This window comes from Oncorhynchus keta, chromosome 34 (assembly GCF_023373465.1).
Source record: "Oncorhynchus keta strain PuntledgeMale-10-30-2019 chromosome 34, Oket_V2, whole genome shotgun sequence".
In the NCBI taxonomy this organism is placed as follows: domain Eukaryota; kingdom Metazoa; phylum Chordata; class Actinopteri; order Salmoniformes; family Salmonidae; genus Oncorhynchus; species Oncorhynchus keta.
In genome coordinates this window covers 44604359-44623589 of record NC_068454.1, presented here as the reverse complement: position 1 = coordinate 44623589, position 19231 = coordinate 44604359, and the positions used below count along the sequence as shown (strand labels likewise).

General features: G+C 43.6%; 1 protein-coding gene and 1 long non-coding RNA gene across 3 annotated transcripts; one reads left to right on the top strand and one right to left on the bottom strand.

Annotated features, from left to right (window-relative positions):
- Positions 1-114: 114 nt before the first annotated feature.
- LOC127915114 (uncharacterized) lies at positions 115-4329 on the bottom strand. Its single transcript, XR_008090225.1, has 2 exons — positions 1240-4329; positions 115-627 (listed from the first exon to the last, which is right to left on the bottom strand). It is a non-coding gene; the product is annotated as an uncharacterized LOC127915114 (long non-coding RNA).
- A 2720-nt stretch (positions 4330-7049) lies between these two features.
- On the top strand, positions 7050-14415 carry maip1 (matrix AAA peptidase interacting protein 1). 2 transcript variants are annotated; one of them, XM_052493935.1, is made up of 6 exons: positions 7050-7463; positions 7734-7805; positions 8633-8759; positions 9661-9756; positions 13209-13356; positions 13627-14415. In XM_052493935.1, the coding sequence occupies exons 1-6, from the start codon at positions 7146-7148 to the stop codon at positions 13703-13705; spliced, it is 840 nt and encodes a 279-aa protein (XP_052349895.1). In that variant the 5' UTR covers positions 7050-7145; the 3' UTR covers positions 13706-14415. The 2 variants fall into 2 exon arrangements, with proteins under 2 accessions (XP_052349895.1, XP_035606230.1); XM_035750337.2 differs by lacking the exon at positions 9661-9756 and having other exon boundaries at positions 7114-7463.
- Positions 14416-19231: the final 4816 nt, after the last annotated feature.

The following is a 19231-nucleotide window of genomic DNA, read 5'->3' as shown; positions in this document are numbered from 1 at the left end:
CATACACTTAGGTTGGAGTCATTAAAACTCGTTTTTCAAACACTCCACAAATTTCTTGTTAACAAACTATAGTTTTGGTCGATAGGACATCTACTTTGTGCATGACACAAGTCAATCAATCAAATGTATTTATAAAGCCCTTCTTACATCAGCTGACGTCACAAAGTACTGTACAGAAACCCAGCCTAAAACCCCAAACAGCAAACAATGCAGGTGTAGAAGCACGGTGGCTAGGAAAAACTCCCTAGAAAGGCCAGAACCTAGGAAGAAACCTAGAGAGGAACCAGGCTATGAAGGGTGGCCAGTCCTCTTCTGGCTATGCCAGGTGGAGATTATAACAGAACATGGCTAAGATGTTCAAATGTTCATAGATGACCAGCAGTGTCAAATAATAATATTCACAGTGGTTGTCAGTTGGCTTTTCATAGTATCTCTACCGCTCCTGCTGTCGAAAGAGAGTTGAAAACAGCAAGTCTGGGACAGGTAGCACACCCGGTGAACAGGTCAGGGTTCCATAGTCGCAGGCAGAAGTTGAAACTGGAGCAGCAGCACAGCCAGGTGGACTGGGGACAGCAAGGAGTCATCAGGCCAGGTAGTACTGGGGCATGGTCCTAGGGCTCAGGTCCTCTGAGAGAAAGAAGAGAGAGATAATTAGAGAGAGCAAGTAATTTTTCCAACAAATGTTTACAGACAGATTATTTCACTGTATCACAATTCTAGTCAGAAGTTTACATACACTAAGTTGACTGTGCCTTTAAACAGCTTGGAAAATTCCAGAAAATTATGTCATGGCTTTAGAAGCCTCTGATAGGTTAATTGAAATAATTTGAGTCAATTGGAGGGGTACCTGTGGATGTATTTCAGGGCTGCCTTCAAACTCAGTGCCTCTTTGACCCAAGTTAAACAATTTAAAGGCAATGCTACCAAGTACTAATTGAGTGTATGTAAACTTCTGACCCACTGGGAATGTGATGAAAGAAATAAAAGCTGAAATAAATTACTCTCTACTATTATTCTGACATTTCACATGCTTAAAATAAAGTGGTGATCCTAACTGACCTAAGACAGGGACTTTTTACTAGGATTAAATGTCAGGAAAAACTGAGTTTAAATGTATTTGGCTAAGGCGTATGTAAACTTCCGACTTCAACTGTACATGAGTGTATAGTTAAAGAGACTATGCATATATGATAAACAGTGAGTAGCAGCAGCGTAAAAGAGGGGTTGGGGGTGCGGTACCTGTTCAGGAGTCTTATGGCTTGGGGGTAAAAGCTGTTGAGAAGCCGTTTGGTCCTACACTTCGCGCTCCGGTACCACTTGCCATGCGGTAGTAGAGAGAAGTCTATGATTCGGGCGGCTGGGGTCTTTGACAATTTTTAGGGCCTTCCTCTGACACCGCCTGGTATAGAGGTCCTGGATTGCAGGAAGCTCGGCCCCGGTGATGTACTGGGCCTTACACGCTACCCTCTGTAGTTACTTGCGGTCGGAGGCCGAGCAGTTGCCAAACCAGTTGCCAAACCAAATTTTTTTCAGTCTCCTGAGGGGGAATAGGTTTTGTTGTGCCCTCTTCCCGACTGTCTTGATGTGCTTGGACCATGTTAGTTTGTTGGTGATGTGGACGCCAAGGAACTTGAAGCTCACCCTACTCCACTACAGCCCTGTCGATGAGAGTGGGGGCATGCTTGATCCTCCTCTTCCTGTAGTCCACAATCATCTCAATCCTCTCCTTTGTCTACCTCCTGTCTCACGATTCTGCCTCTTCAATCCTACTCTCCTCCCTTTCTGCATCCTATAACTCGAACTGTTCCCTTTCTTCCCGGGCTCAGCCCTCCCCTTCTGCTCTGTGGCTGAGTGATTCATTGCGAGCTTACAGAACAGGGCAGCTGAGTGAAAATTGAGCAAAACTAAACTTCCAGAGAACCTACCACTCTTTCAATCCCTCCTCTCTACATTATCTTCCTCTGTGTCCACTGCTAAAGCCAATTTCTATCACTCTAAATTTAAAGCTTCTGCCTCTAACCCTAGGAAACTATTTTCCACCTACCTCCCTCCTTAATCCCCACCCCCCATCTACTCCCTCTTTGCGGACAACTTTGTCAAACATTTTGAAGAAGGTTGACGACATCCGCTCCTCATTCACTCAGCTTATTGAGTCCACTGGTCCCACTAACATAGAACTACCCTACTCCTTGACTTCTTTCTCCCCTCTCTCCATATGAAATCCTGCAACTAGTAAGGTCCAGCCGCCCAACAACCTGCCCGCTCGACCCATTCCCTCCTCCAGATCATCTCTGGAGACCTTCTTCCATTCCTCATCAACTCATCCCTGACCACTGGCTGCATCCCCTATGACTTCAAATTGGCCCAAGTCGCTCCAGTCCTCAAGAAACCAACACTCGACTCCTCTGACGTCAAACTACAGACCAGTATCCCTTATTTATCTCCTTTCCAAAACACTTGAGTGTGTTGTCTCTGACCAAGTATTTCGCTATCTCAGAACTTCTTGATCTTAACCAGTCAGGCTTCAAGGCAGGTCACTCAACCAAGACTGCTCTTCTCTGTGTCACAGAGGCAGGCAGCAGGTAGCCTAGCTGCTCCAACCAGGTGACTTGGAGAGGATCTGTCTCTGCACCACGTACTCTCACTACTGGTCTCCCCCAGGACTCGGTTATAGACCCACTCTTCTTTCTATACACCAAGTCACTCGGCTCCATCATATCCTCACATGGTCTCTCCTATCATTGCTGTGCAGATGTCACTCAACTGATTTTTCTCCTTTCCTCACTTCTGACACCCAGTTGTTGACACCCATTTTTTGCACAACTGGCAGATATCTCAGCTTGGATGTCAGCCCACCACATCAAGCATAACCTCAAAAGGATGGAGCTGCTCTTCCTCTCTCGGAAGGTCTGCCAGCACCAAGACCTCTCGATCACGGTTGACAACTCCACGGTGTTCCCCTCCGAGTGCAAAGAACTTTGGCGTGACCCTGGACAACACCCCGTCATTCTCTGCAAACATCAAAGCAGTGACTTGTTCCTGCAGGTTCATGCTCTACAACATCCACACAGTACAGCCCTACCTCACACAACTCGCTGTTGGCTGGGCTCCCCGCTTTTGCCATCCCTTCCTGCAACTTATCCTGAATGCTGCAGCCCACCTGGTGTTCAACCTTCCCAAGTTCTACCATGTCATCCCCACTCCTCTGCATGCTCCACTGGCTTCTAGTCAAAGCTCGCATCCACTACAAGACCTATGAAAGGGCAGCTCCAACTCAGCCCAGTGCAAGCTCTTCTCTGTCCTGACACCCCAATGGTGGAACCAGCTTCCCTCTGGGGCAAGTACAGCGGAGTCCCTGCCCATCTTCCGAAAACATCTGAAACCCTACCTCTTCTAAGAGTAATTCAAATAAATCCCCCCTCTGCACCGCCACCTCACAAAAAAAAAAAAACATTTTGTGAACTACCACTCTAAATTGACTTTCTTCCCCCCTTTCTAGCTCAGACTTTTCTGATAGCTACTTTACTGAGGAAAAATGTACTTACTATGTCTGTGATGTGTTGTTGTCCCACCTAGCTATCTTTAAGGGGAATTTCACCCTGGCTCTGCAATGGCTTATAGTCATTACTATACTAACAACACTACGCTTCTATCATAATCATCAAAATTATCCAAACCACATGATGGTACTCGCACATTTTCATTTCACGTGTAGACTCAAAGTTTTGACTCCCTATGTATTCGTCTGCTCATAGTGAACCAAAGTCCGGCATTCATAGCGAATGCCAATAACGGCCGCCCGGTTGTGGGGGCTTCGCTATATTTAGTGAGTATTCAGACCCCTCTAGTGACACATTTTCAAAAAAGCGACTAGCGACAAATCTAGCGACTTTTTCTGGTGTTATTGGAGACTGGCGTGAAAGAACGTATATTTCTTCCTCTTCTCAACGAGCAGCAGGTGCTGCCTTGTGCCCCACCCCCGTCCCAGAGCACTCACAAGCCGCTCAGTCCTCGCGCAGCAGTCGGAGCAGGATATGTTCACCCCTCCGCGTCCAGACTGCAAATGAATCGCGCATGCGGGAAGCCGCTGCTGGCTGATCCCGCCCTAGTTTACTTTTTTTTTTTTTTTTAAAGCTATTAACCTGAATTAGGGCCAGTTACCATAATTTTCTCACATTGCCATTGACAGTTATTTCTATTGTCTCTTTTTGGTCCATTTATATTGTTAATGTGGATTGTATACAACAACAAAAAATTATGGTTAAAAATGTTAATGTTTTACTGTGACTTGTTGCAGGCTCCTAACTGGACCATGAGGTTAAAAACCAAACCAAATTAAGAAAACTAAACTTTTTTTTTTAAATCAAATATAAACTTCGCCAGAGTGTCTCTTTTGGGTCACTTTTGCCGGTCCCAAGCCCGGATAAAGGAGGAGGGTTGGAATTGTGACATAACAAAATAATTAAAAAATCGACAGAAGAAAGCTCCTTTGTAATTTTAAACATTATTTAGGGTGTTTTTTGTCTCTCCCACGACGTTATTCCTCTCTCCTACAGCGTCCATGCACATGGCAAATTAGACGATGACGTCGTTAAGCGCCTTCTATTGACTTTTAGGACAGCCAATAGCTAATTTCCTTACTGAGGATTTGGCAACACTGCTTCCCACAAACTTCAATAATGGAGTTGTTTACTTCGAATGACCAACACAGCAATCTTACAACTTCTCTAGCTAATTTTGGTGGGAAACAGTTTTTGACTAATGTTTGTCATCATACCCATGTGATGTTCTGTGCCTGGCTGTACTAATTACACACAAGGGTGAAAATTAGTCACCTTTTACGGTTCTACCTACCAGAGATTCACCCCGATTCTGCTAGTGGCTTGCGGCCATCAAAAATGATGCGGTGACTAAAGATTATCAGAGGGATGTTCAGACTGAACCGATGGGGGGAATCCATTTCGACGTCAACTGAGAAATGATGTGATACCATAGATTATGGTCCTCCACAACAGAACGGACAATTCTCAATTAGAGTTAACCTAACGTTAGCTAGCTAACTAATGTGTCAGTCCTGTATTGAACTCTGAAAGAGATCAGCTAAATCATATCGTTTGGTATACACACTGTCAACACAATTTCAGTTCCATCTTTGACTGATGTTAGTTAACAAACTGGCTAATGTTATTCTTATTTGGTATCTCAATTTGGTAGCCGTCTATTCCACCCTTGTCTGGAAAACACTAAAAATATAATTGTTATAGCTAACTCACTCTCTGTTTGTGTGTTGGTAGCAATGATGAATGTGTGTGTATACATTGTCTTTGGTTGGTTAGTTGGTCCTCAGCCAGTCTCGGCTGGCTAGCAATCTTGCTGCCAATTTAGTGACGCGAGTTAGCTAACAGCAAGTTAAAAATATTGTAATGTCCATGTTAGGTATGCTTAGCTAGCCAGACTAATAGAGATAAATACAATCACTGGGGTGGTTACATTGTGTATTGTTGTAGGTGGAATCTGATTCCACCAACTTGCATTTCCAACCCCTAGCTCTGCACAAGGTGAAGATAAGTTGGCCAAAATATTTATAAACTGATGGCAAAATGTACAGTAAGCATGATAAAAATTAATTGGGTAGTGTTTGTTTGGTTTGTGTTATTGGATTACAGGTGGTTAGATGTAACCTGAGGGGCACAGAGTACCTTCCAGACAGTGTACTCAATTTAGTCTACCCCTCTTCTCTTTTTACCTTTTCTTTTAGTTCAAATTCAAGCTATTTGGAGTCATTCCACAGTGACCTGCTGAAAAATACCCCAAAGCAGGGACATTTTGGCTACACAAGCATGAGAAAGCAGACACCTTGCGGTTAATGGAGCACAACAACATTCTGGCTCTCCATGGAGGAGGTGGTGTGGGGGTGCTTTGCTGGTGGTACTGTCTGTGATTTATTTAGAATTCAAGGCACACTTAACCAGCATGGCTACCACAGCATTCTGCAGTGATACTCCATCCCATCTGGTTTGTACTTAGTGTGAATATCATTTGTTTTTCAATGGGACAATGACCAACACACCTCCAGGATGTGTAAGGGCTATTTGACCAAGAAGGAGAGTGATGGAGTGCTGCATCAGATGACCTGTCCTCCACAATCGCCCGACCTAAACCCAATTGAGATGGGAAACGCAGCCAAGGAAACGCAGCCAACAAGTGCTCGACATATGTGGAAACTCCTTCAAGACTGTTGGAAAAGCATTCCAGGCGAAGCTGGTTGAGAGAATGCCAAGAGTGTGCAAAGCTGTCAAGGCAAAGGGTGGCTACTTTGAAGAATCTCAAATATAAAATACATTTTGATTTGTTTAACACCTTGTTGGTTACTACATGATTCCATATGTGTTATTTCATAGTTTTGATGTCTTCACTATTATTCTACAATGTAAAAATAGAGAAAAGCCCTTGAATGAGTAGGTGTGATCCTGTTGATTGCATGTTGATTAGTTTCAGTGCTATCTGGGTTGTTAATTGGATTCGCCCAGAATTTCTTGATTTATAGTTTATTTGTATTGTATATTTTAATTATTTGTGTACTTGTTTGACATTTTACCACACAAGTGTTAGGATATAGTAGCATGAGCTTTAGCATGAGCTGCTAAACTGTGTAAGAGACCAATACATTTAAAAAAAAATGTAACTAGATTTTTTATTTCCGAAAGAGATGGCTTACTATTGTATAAATGTTTCGTGCAAAATTGTCTTTATCCACTCATGTAAAGACAGGGAGTGAAACTTTCTCCTGGTGTTCCATAACTTAATTTTATAGACCTGAACTCGACAGATATTATGGCTGAAGTTCCATATGCGAGCATGTATCAGTGTGACACTTTACTTTCCGCAAAAATGGAACCGTAGTATACTAGCCATCAGTGGGTGAATGTTGTGTTTATATTACTTAAAAATACAAAGATAAAAAATATACATAAATATCAAATATGTTAAGTAAAGTACACATTAAGTAATGTAGGAATTATATCTCAAACCTTCCTACTTTTCGATTTTTATCGTCAGAGGTTGTATAGAAACCAAGTAATGTGTACCCATGTTTTCTGTCGGACGATGCAGACTAAAGGACCGAGTTGCTGTGGGAGGAAAAGATGGCGCTGCCTATGTTAAGAGGTTGCTACCGTAGCAGGCCGCCTTCAGTACTGATTCGTTTCTTGAAACCTGATCACGTTGTGCAGCCCCAGTCCAACAAGACTACTCGCCTGGCTCCAACTTTGTCCGTTGGTGTCGCTTCCACAGTCCGATCTTACAGCTCTGATCGAGGTGGAGGTAAACAAAACCAGAAGGTGGTTGTGGTTGGCATCCCCAACCCTTTCATATGGTTTCGAACCCGAATATACTATTTTTTGATTCGGGTGTATTTTGACAAGGAATTCAAAATCGAAGAATTCACAGAGGGATCTAAACAGGTAGGTAGGCTACAGTCCGTGGAATAAGTACTCTCTAGCTAGTTCGACCAGAAATACGTAATTTCTTATTAAAGTATGCTTGACTAATACCACAGCTTGCCAAGAGAAACAACGTGGGCGTTACTGCAAGCTAAGTTTTGTACACAATCCAGTTATTGTGAAATGTTTGACTGTTTCCCCTTCTAATCATGAACAGTTGAACTGGTTCCTTAGTGCATCTTACATAATTGTTACGTTGTGTTATAGCTCAAATATAATATGTTGTTGCAGGCATTCTCCCATGTTTCAAGACTGTTGTCAGGGAGTCAATTTGAGTCTCTTGAAGGTCTGGTTGCTAAAGACGTGAGTATTATATTCTCAGACATTTTTGCACAAGTCATTTCAGTGTAGAATTGATAGGAGAGCTGCTAGTGGGTTGGGGGGTGGTAGCCAGCCCTAGCGGTTTAGAACATTGTAACCAAAAGGTTGCTGGTTCAAATCCTTGAGCTGACTAGGTAAAAAATATGCCAATGTGCCCTTGTGCAAAGCACTTAACCCTGATAGCTTCTGTAAGTCATTCTGGATACTAGCGTCTGTTAAATTAGGGGTTCCTAAGCTTTTTCACTCAAGCCCCCCCTTCCAGCATTGGGGAACATCCTCCGCCCCCCTTCCAGCATTGGGGAACATCTTCTCCCCACGTCAGTTTCTATGGGCACAACCACTCTTAATGACACAAACTGTTCACACCCCTCTGTTTTTTCTTTCTTTCTTGCAATTCTATACATTTTGCCATGTCTAATGTGTATTCATGTGATATTTGAGTGACTCAAACATTACAACGTAATCTATGGGCTAAATGTCGCTGACATGGGCTAGTTCATCTAGACATTTCTTACAAGTTATAAATGTCTCTTTAAGGCAGGGTTTCCCAAACTCAGGGCCGAGTTTGGAAAACGCCTGCTCTAAGGTGTGCTAAGGTGTGCAATGACTGACATGACGAGAGGAAAACTGACGATGCACTACCCAATTTTGAAATTGCACCTTGTGCAACTATTACAACTTTCAGGGGTAGGTTGTAAGCCGGACTGCTGAACTACTATGCTAAATAACTAAAATATAAATGTATACCACGTTATCTGCAGGCATTAGGCCCTTTCTCATATTTCCTCTCTGCATTTTCTCCCTCACAGCTGATTGCAAAACTGGAGGAGAAATGTGCTCTGCTCCCTCCCAGCCACCTGCAAGCACTTTCTGCTGATCCGGAAGACTTGATGTATACAACACCGGGGGATGTTGGCATCTGTTATGATGATGATGGTAAGAGCCAGGTTATGTCTACACAGCAAAAAAACAACACACTAAACCACCTACTCCTTTACTATGACTGATCATTTCTGATGTCAACAGTCAGTAATATGTTAACTAAATGTGGGTGGATTCCAATAAAATGATGTATTTCCTTCTGTATAGACTTCGATTGCATATCTGTAAGAATTGAATAAGTGATTGGATTAGTAAGCACTGTGCCATTACATTTCAGATTGACAAATGGTAGCTCATCAAGGGAAGGAAATTAGTTATCACAGTAGTCTCATTCACCAGAGCCTGTATGCTGGGTGTGCAATAAATGCATTTGCCATAAGAACTGAATGACCTGGCATAGGTGTTTTTAGGGCTGGCACTATTGTAACTGACGTTTATGGATAAACTGTCCTGAAAATAAAATTATCCCCCCCTTCACCTTTATTTAACCAGGTAGGCAAGTTGAGAACAAGTTCTCATTTACAATTGCGACCTGGCCAAGATAAAGCAAAGCAGTTCGACACATACAATAACACAGAGTTACACATGGAGTAAAACAAACATACAGTCAATAATACAGTAGAAAAATAAGTCTATATACAATGTGAGCAAGTGAGGTGAGAAGGGAGGTAAAGGCAAAAAAAGGCCATGGTGGCGAAGTAAATACAAAAAAACAAGTAAAACACTGGAATGTTTGATTTGTAATGGAAGAATGTGCAAAGTAGAGATAGAAATAATGGGGTGCAAAGGAGCAAAATAAATAAATACAGTAGGGAAAGAGGTAGTTGTTTGGGCTAAATTATAGATGGGCTATGTACAGGTGCAGTAATCTGTGAGCTGCTCTGACAGCTGGTGCTTAAAGCTAGCGAGGGAGATATGTGTTTCCAGTTTCAGAGATTTTTGTAGTTCATTCCAGTCATTGGCAGCAGAGAACTGGAAGGAGAGGCGGCCAAAGGAAGAATTGGTTTTGGGGGTGACCAGAGAGATATACCTGCTGGAGCGCGTGCTACAGGTGGGTGCTGCTATGGTGACCAGCGAGCTGAGATAAGGGGGGATTTTACCTAGCAGTGTCTTGTAGATGACCTGGAGCCAGTGGGTTTGGCGACGAGTATGAAGCGAGGGCCAGCCAATGAGAGTGTACAGGTCACAGTGGTGGGTAGTATGTGGGGCTTTGGTGACAAAACGGATGGCACTGTGATAGACTGCCTCCAATTTATTGAGTAGGGTATTGGAGGCTATTTTGTAAATGACATCTCATGAGTCAAGGATCTGTAGGATGGTCAGTTTTACAAGGGTATGTTTGGCAGCATGAGTGAAGGACGCTTTGTGCGAATAGGAAGCCAATTCTAGATTTAACTTTGGATTGAAGATGTTTGTTGTGAGTCTGGAAGGAGAGTTTAGTGTCTAACCAGACACCTAGGTATTTGTAGTTGTCCACACATTCTAAGTCAGATCCGTCCAGAGTAGTGATGTTGGACAGGCGGGCAGGTGCAGGCAGCGATCGGTTGAAGAGCATGCATTTAGTTTTACTTGTATTTAAGAGCAATTGGAGGCCACGGAAGGAGAGTTGTATGGCATTGAAGCTCGCCTGGAGGGTTGTTAACACAGTGTCCAAAGAAGGGCCAGAAGTATACAGAATGAGGTCGTCTGCGTAGAGGTGGATCAGAGACTCACCAGCAGCAAGAGCGACATCATTGATGTATACAGATAAAAGAGTCGGTCCAAGAATTGCACCCTCCCGGACAGACCCTCCGATTTGACACACTGAACTCTATCGGAGAAGTAGTAGTAGAGGCAATCATTTGAGAAACCAAGGCTGTCGAGTCTGTCGATGAGGATGTGGTGATTGACAGAGTCGAAAGCCTTGGCCAGGTCAATGAATACGGCTGCACTGTTTCTTATCGATGGCGGTTAAGATATCGTTTAGGACCTTGAGTGTGGCTGAGGTGCACCCATGACCAGCTCTGAAACCAGATTGCATAGCGGAGAAGGTATGGTGGGATTCGAAATGGTCGGTAATCTGTTTGTTGACTTGGCTTTTGAAGACTTTAGAAAGGCAGGGTAGGATAGATATAGAGGTCTGTAGCAGTTTGGGTCAAGAGTGTCCGCCCCCCTTTGAAGAGTGTGATGACCGCAGCTGCTTTCCAATCTTTGGGAATCTCAGACGACACGAAAGAGAGGTTGAAGAGGCTAGTAATAGGGGTGGCAACAATTTCGGCAAATAATTTTAGAAAGAAAGGGTCCAGATTTTCTAGCCCGGCTGATTTGTAGGGGTCCAGATTTTGCCGCTCTTTCAGAACATCAGCTGACTGGATTTGGGAGAAGGAGAAATGGGGAAGGCTTGGACGAGTTGCTGTGGGGGGTGCAGTGCTGTTGACCGGGGTAGGGGTAGCAAGGTGGAAAGCATGGCCAGCCGTAGAAAAATGCTTATTGAAATTCTCAATTATAGTGGATTTATCGGTGGTGACGGTGTTTCCTATCTTCAGTGCAGTGGGCAGCTGGGAGGAGGTGTTCTTATTCTCCATGGACTTTACAGTGTCTCAGAACTTTTTTGAGTTCGTGTTGCAGGAAGCAAATTTCTGCTTGAAAATGCTAGCCTTGGCTTTTCTTACTGCCTGTGTATATTGGTTTCTAGCTTCCCTGAAAAGTTGCATATCACGGGGGCTGTTCGATGCTAATGCAGAACGCCATAGGATGTTTTTGTGTTGGTTAAGGGCAGTCAGGTCTGGAGAGAACCAAGGGCTATATCTGTTCCTGGTTCTACATTTCTTGAATGGGGCATGCTTATTTAAGATGGTGAGGAAGGCATTTAAAAAAAATAACCAGGCATCCTCTACTGACGGGATGAGATCAATATCCTTCCAGGATACCCCGGCCAGGTCGATTAGAAAGGCCTGCTCGCTGAAGTGTTTCAGGGAGCGTTTGACAGTGATGAGTGGAGGTCGTTTGACCGCTGACCCAGTACGGATGTAGGCAATGAAGCAGTGATCGCTGAGATCTTGGTTGAAAATAATATATAATATAATATAATATATGCCATTTAGCAGACGCTTTTATCCAAAGCGACTTACAGTCATGTGTGCATACATTCTACGTATGGGTGGTCCAGGGAATCGAACCCACTACCCTGGCATTACAAGCGCCATGCTCTACCAACTGAGCTACAGAAGGACCCTCGAAAACAGCAGAGGTGTATTTAGAGGGCAAGTTGGTTAGGATGATATCTATGAGGGTGCCCGTGTTTACTGCTTTGGGGTGGTACCTGGTAGGTTCATTGATAATTTGTGTGAGATTGAGGGCATCAAGCTTAGATTGTAGGATGGCTGGGGTGTTAAGCATGTTCCAGTTTAGGTTGCCTTCAGAGCTCGTGCTGCTAGATAGATGGGGGGCAATCAGTTCACATATGGTGTCCAAAGCACAGCTAGGGGCAGAGGGTGGTCTATTGCAGGCGGCAACAGTGAGAGACTTGTTTTTAGAGAGGTGGATTTTTAAAGTAGAAGTTCAAATTGTTTGGGTACAGACCTGGATAGTAGGACAGAACTCTGCAGGCTATCTTTGCAGTAGATTGCAACACCGCCCCCTTTGGCTGTTCTATCTTGTCTGAAAATGTCGTTCAGGATGAAAATTTCAGAATTTTTGGTGGTCTTCAAAAGCAAGGATTCAGACACGGCTAGAACATCCGGGTTGGCAGTGAATAAAACAAACTTAGGGAGGACGCTTCTGTTAACATGCATGAAACCAAGGCTTTTACGGTTACAGAAGTCATCAAAAGAGAGTGCCTGGGGAATAGGAGTGGAGGTTGCATTTTATTTTTTTTCCTGTATTTAACCAGGCAAGTCAGTTAAGAACAAATTCTTATTTTCAATGACGGCCTAGGAACAGTGGGTTAACTGCCTGTTCAGGGGCAGAACGACAGATTTGTACCTTGTCAGCTCAGGGATTTGAACTTGCAACCTTCCGGTTACTAGTCCAACGCTCTAACCACTAGGCTACCCTGCCATCCGCAGGTGGGAATTTTGATCTGGTTACATGTACATTGAACAACACAGCAGCTTTTCAGCATGCTTTGTTATTTCTGTATAACAAAAAAATAAACGACGAAGTTGGCTCTTTTACACTGGGGTCAATGGGAAAGAATGTTTGTTTTCTCCCATTTGTAGGCGTGGTCGAGGGGAATTTGTTATTATTACGTAAATATTGACTCTGAGTATGGCTGCCTAGTATTGTGATGCAATGATTTCCATGGTAATGTAAATATTCATTCAAATTATGTTAACATGGCTCATGCAATGACATTTATTTTTTGTAAGGTCAAGTAAGTTGAATCAACAAATCACAGCATATTGATGGGTACACTTCCTGCTTTTACATCTTGATTTTAATCATCCAAAATTCTATGACTGTCACAGCCCTACTGTAGGCGTTTTGTTGTTGTTACAAAAACATTAATCTCTCTTCTTTCAGGGCGGAAGTTTGTCAGTATTCTGATGAGGTACTGGTATCTAACAAGTGCCCGGTTGCCTGAGGAATCGGAGGGAACACGCATCTTTCAGGTGGCCATAGGTGGTGAGGGTGAGCCAGAGACTAAGAGATTGCTCACAGCGAACTATGAGTGAGTTTTTTTGTTTGTTATTGTTGCTAAAGTACAATGTTCACAGTTGATTTAATGGTCTGCAGTTGGAAGTGGCTGTGATAAAGCAATTCAAGTATCTCTCTGACAAATAGAAAGCATTAAGTCTGCAAACAGTCTTAGATCCTAGATCTGTTCCCAAGGAAGCAACTACCTGCAGTAACCTCCTTTGCATGACTGTCAAGTGTCTCACGTGCTTAATGTTTACACTTCCTGTTTAACAACCCTTTTATCCATCATGGCTTTTTGCAGATTCCAAAGGGAGTTTACTAAGGGGGTGCCGCCGGACTGGACCATCACCAGGATAGAGCACTCCAAGCTGCTGGATTAAACTGGGATTGTGAATGGAGATTATAGGGGGAAATGGAGAGTAGTAGAGAGACATAGAATGGAAGACCATCCTTCTTCCTGACCCTACAAGAATCCCCCTAACTGCTAAAATCTTGAGATGCTCCTCAGGAGCAAAATAGCTCTCAAACTCAAGACCAGAAAATATATGGGGAATATTCGGGGCAAACTTTCTATCTGCCAGAAGTCACATACTATCCACTGTAGAAAAAGAGCAAAAGTCAAACATGTCTGTTCATAATTGTACTACTATACAGAAGTCTGTGTAAGACCAGGTTGTTGAGTTTTTTTGCCCTTGTCTCAGCAAGCACCGCAATCAGTGGTCAAAACTAGGCTTTGTCAGTTCTGCCTCTAAGGCCTGAGATTCATTATTTTGTTTAATGGGGAGGGCAGACAAGGGGCATCCAGACAGTGTGAAAATGAGCTCTGTATTGAGATTCACCATATTGAGATTCTGTCTTCGATCTGCTGCTGTCCACGCTTTGGCGTCTTCAAGTAGAGCGTGCACACAGACTGAAGAAAATGTCACACTTTTTTTGTTTAGGTTTCAGATGTAAACAAAACAAAATTATGATAATTCAAGCATGCCCTGAGCAAACTTTTCTCAAACCTCCTTGTACTCTTGCTTTCACACACTCAATAGTTATGTAGAGAGGATGAATTCCAACTATGCCATAAAAATTACTATAGCTACTGTTTCCATTTCTTGAGATGTGCTCTGTCACCAGAATAGTCCATCTGAACATAAGTGATAACCAATTACTGTTGGTGACTGAAAGTATACAGTTGAAGTCGGAAGTTTACATACATTTAGGTTGGAGTCATTAAAAACTTGTGTTTCAACCACTCCACACATTTCTTGTTAACAAACTATAGTTTTGGCAAGTCGGCCAGGACATCTACTCTGTGCATGACACAAGTAAATTTTCCAACAATTGTTTACAGACAAATTATTTCACTTATAATTCACTGTATCATAATTCCCGTGGGTCAGAAGTTTACATACACTAAGTTGACTGTCTTTAAACAGCTTGGAAAATTCCAGAAAATGATGTCATGGCTTTAGAAGCTTCTGATAGGCTAATTGACATCATCTTAGTCAATTGGAGTTGTACCTGTGGATGTATTTAAAGGCCTACCTTCAAACTCAGTGCCTCTTTGCTTGACATCATGGGAAAATCTGTGGTGGCTTTGTCCACCTCCTTGCCTGTTCTGCCCACTATGTTACATTTCCTTCCACTGAATCGAAGAATGAAAGATGGCGGAAGCAGAAGTTGAAGTGAATTCTGAATACCATGGAGATAGATTCAAGGAGAATTGGAGTATTGTCCAAAAGAATGGAAAACGGAGCAAAGTAGTGTACAGTGATGAGAAGGATCCTTCGTATCTAGTAGGAGTACAGTATGTTAATGAGGAGCAGCTGAGCAGAGTACCAATCTTGAAGAAACCATTTGAGTTATACAAACTGGGGGAGAGTGTGCTGTGATGATCACGAGAGGCAGGCTTGTTTAGATTTTTTGGTGCTTCTGTGGAGGGAACATGCGTTGTGTCTTAACCGATTTGATAAGTTTGAAGTGTCGTGTGTGTTTCTTTGAAACAGGGCACCCCTCAAGGCTGTTATACCTGGTCTTGTGGGAAGTCAATTTCAAAGAGATTAAAAATATTCCTGGAGTGATTGAAGCACGCCGGATGAATTGTGTGGTGATTAGTGAAAAAGTGAATCTGTTCTTTTGTTTTTTGATATGGAGTCTCTCCCTACTCAAGTGCAGTTAGGGTTTATTATCTATAGAGTCAGAGCATGTATCCCAAGACCAATGCAGTGTGATCATTGTAAAGCTTTTGGTCATTTATCAAGTATTTGCAGAAGGGAGAAGTCTATATGTCCAAGTTGTGGAAAATATCACATTATGTGTTATAGTGATGAATATGTGACAAGTTGCAATTGCGGTGGGAACCATGAAGCCACGTCTTTCGAATGCCCCACAAGGGTGAAAGGGAATGAGGTGGCCAAAGGTTGTACAGTCTTTCATATGCAACAGCTGTGAAAACCGTTGAGGGTTTGCATGGTGCACCAGAAGAGTTTACGGTAGTGGATCGGTCTACACTGCAGGCTGCAGGGGTTGCCTTTCACCAGCAGGATCTGGACATTTTAAAGATTAAGAAGGTGGACTTTGTGGCCTTTATAGTTATGGTAATTAATGGCACTGCCAAGGTGCAGAGAAGCTCCAGGAAGATAGTAATCATAGTGGATGCAGCGGAGCAGTTGCTGGGGCTGAAAGATTTCTCAGCGAAGGAGTTACATGGAATATTGGGTGTGCTACCTTTTATAAAGCGAGGGATCACGTATAGGTGTGTGGGAGAGGGAGTGGAACAGGAGTATGTAGTGGTAGAGGTGTGGTTGATAGGGGGGAATATGGTAATAGTGAACTTTTTACAACCCGTGTAAGAGACTGGAGTTGCTGGCCCTTGGGAATGTAGAAGGTCAAGATAGGAGACGGGTAATGTGGTGTGGGGATTTTAATGCTCATAGTTCGCTCTGGGGATGGTTACGGACTGATGTAAATGGACAAGTGTTGGAGGAACTACAGGATGAGAAAGGGCTTGTTAGTCTTAATGATGACCGGGGAACCAGGATTGATCCAGTAACTGGAAATGAATCTGCTCTGGATCTTACTTTGATTTCAAGTTCAACGGCAGGCAGATGGAGTTAGGAGGTTTCGGAGGAATCTACAGTGGGTAGTGATCACTATACTATCATGTGTACTGTAGGAATGAGGGAGGAAGAATCAAAAGGAAATGGATTGAGGAGATGAATATTTGGGAAAGTGGAGCGGGGTCAGTTTCAGGAGTGAACAGAAGCTGTCCCAGGTAGATCTTAATTCAGATATAGAAACAGTCAATGAGGGAATAAGAGGAGCAATAATAGGGTCTGCAAGGCAAGTGATTCCTATGGGTACAGGGGGGAGAAAGAGTAACACAGTCCCCTGGTGGAGTGAAGAGTGTAGAGAGGCAGTGAAAAGTAAGAACAGCGCTTTCAGAATGTTGCACAAGCAGTAGAAAAGGAGGATCATTAGGACAGCTAAGAGGGAGTATTGGTGCCGGTTCTGTGGAAACATAGGCCGGACCACTCCTGTGGGAGAGGTATGGGGGATGATTAAGAGGATGAGTGGGGTCAGAAGAGATTGGGATATCCTTGTGCTGAAAAGTGGGGAGATGGTGCAGGCATTTGTAATGGTGCACACATCAAAGAATCTGACAGAAGAGGGGCAGCATGGGAGAGAGAAGGTCAGAGGAGAACATCCGGGGGTCCTGGATCAGAGAGAGATGGTGGGGGACACATTGAATGATCCAGATGAAGAGAGCATTAGCTAAAGCTGGGGTAACATCTTCTGTGAGGGAAGTGTGTTACATCATGATGGCTCATCTCAGTGACACTGCAATGGGGAAAGTATTGGGCTTTTACAATAAGGTGTGGCAAGAAGGGAAATTGCCTGGAAGTTGGTAGCAAGCGGTAGAGGTGCCAATAAGGAAACCTGGGAAAGACCCTACTAGTCCTTCAAACTACAGGCTGATAGCGTTGACATCTCATTAGGGATGCGCGATATATCGGTATATCGGTGAACATATTGGAATTGGCCGATATTAGCTAAAAATGTCAACATCAATATCGGTGCATACCTATATAACGTAGATACATTTAAAAAATATGTTTTTATTTAACTAGGCAAGTCAGTTAATAACAAATTCTTATTTACAATGACGTCCCGGACGACGCTGGGCCAATTGTGCACCGCCCTATGGGACTCCCAATCATGGCCAGATGTGATACAGCCTGGATTCAAACCAGGGACTGTAGTGACGCCCCTTGCACTGAGATGCAGTGCCTTAGACCTCTGCATCCATGTGTGTGTGTGTGTTAACTATTAAGCTGTACTAGAATGCTTAAAAGGCCACACTTTTTAAAAATCAGTTATCGGTATCGTATTTTTGGCAAGGAAAATATTGGATATTGGTATCGGTCAAAATGATCAAACCGGTGCATCGCTCCATCTCATGTATGTAAACCTATGGAAAGGATCATTATAGAAAGGCTGACTTACTTTCTGGAGAGTAGAGGACTAATGTCACCAGATGAAAGTGAGTTCAGGAAAGTCAGGGGAACGATGGATCCTATACTGTGAGTCAAGTCATACGGAAGGCACAGGAAAATAAGGAGGTGGTGGTAGCCGTTTTCTTTGATGTAGAGAAGGCTTATGATATGCTGTGGAAGGAAGGCCTACTTATCAAGCTGGATAAATCAGGACCTCCCCGGTGGCAGTGATGCAGGTAGAGTTGGGAGAGATGCGGTTAAAGTTAAGAAGACAACAGCTAGCCATGACATATTGGGTAAATCTACAAGGACTTAAGTTTACACATCCTACAAAAAAAAAGGTGTTCCTAGAGTGCTGGGAACGTGAACAAAATCTGAATACAAGCTTTTGGTGGATAGGCAATTGCATGGCGAGAGAGGTGGGGATGTTTGGGAGGGAGTGTAGCCCCTTTGTGGGTCTTCTTGCAATCCCACCTTGGTGTCTCCCTCAACCAGTGATAGATCTAGGGTTGCTTGTGAGGGTAAAAGATGTTGAGGAAAGAGTAGATTCAGTTGTAAGTGAACATTTAAGGACACAAAACTATGCTTTCTAGAATATATTCACAGATGGACCTAAGGACCCTAAAACAGGGAGGAGAGCAGCAGCTTTTAGTGTTCCTGAGTTTAAGATGGCAGTGACGAAAAGAGCAACGGATCATTTATCCGTTTACACAATGGAGTTGTTGGCCATACTATTGGCTGCCGAGTGTGTGGAGGAGGTGAGGCCAGACAGGTTAGTCATCTGCTCTGACTCCTGTGCAGCATTGATGAGCTTAAATGCATGTGTGTCTCAGAGCAGACAGGATGTATTGTATGAGGTTTTGCATTGTTTGTATAGGGTGAAAAATATTGTGATGTTCCTCTGGGTACCAGGTCATGTGGGAGTAGAGGGGAATGAGAAAGTGCATAGTATTGCCAAGCAGGCTCCTAAACATCCTAATGTTGAGATGGAATTGTCAATCAATAAAGCAGAAGCCAAGGGATTAATAAGAACAGTGGTTAAAAATAAGTGGCAAGTGTTGTGGAACAGGGAGAGTAAGGGAAGACATCTGTATAAGATGTCTCCCATCTGGATTACTGCAACTCGCTGTTGGCTGGGCTCCCTGCCTGTGCCATTAAACCCCTACAACTCATCCAGAACGCCGCAGCCCGTCTGGTGTTCAACCTTCCCAAGTTCTCTCACGTCACCCCGCTCCTCCGCTCTCTCCACTGGCTTCCAGTTGAAGCTCGCATCCGCTACAAGACCATGGTGCTTGCCTACGGAGCTGTGAGGGGAACGGCACCTCAGTACCTCCAGGCTCTGATCAGGCCCTACACCCAAACAAGGGCACTGCGTTCATCCACCTCTGGCCTGCTCGCCTCCCTACCACTGAGGAAGTA

Bases quoted from the DNA above. Each gene is read 5' to 3' on its own strand.
- maip1 (XM_052493935.1), top strand. From the start codon at position 7,146: ATGGCGCTGCCTATGTTAAGAGGTTGCTACCGTAGCAGGCCGCCTTCA. The intron at 7,464-7,733 runs GTAGGTAGGCTA...ATGTTGTTGCAG, and splicing joins TCACAGAGGGATCTAAACAG to GCATTCTCCCATGTTTCAAG. The intron at 13,357-13,626 runs GTGAGTTTTTTT...GGCTTTTTGCAG, and splicing joins TTGCTCACAGCGAACTATGA to ATTCCAAAGGGAGTTTACTA.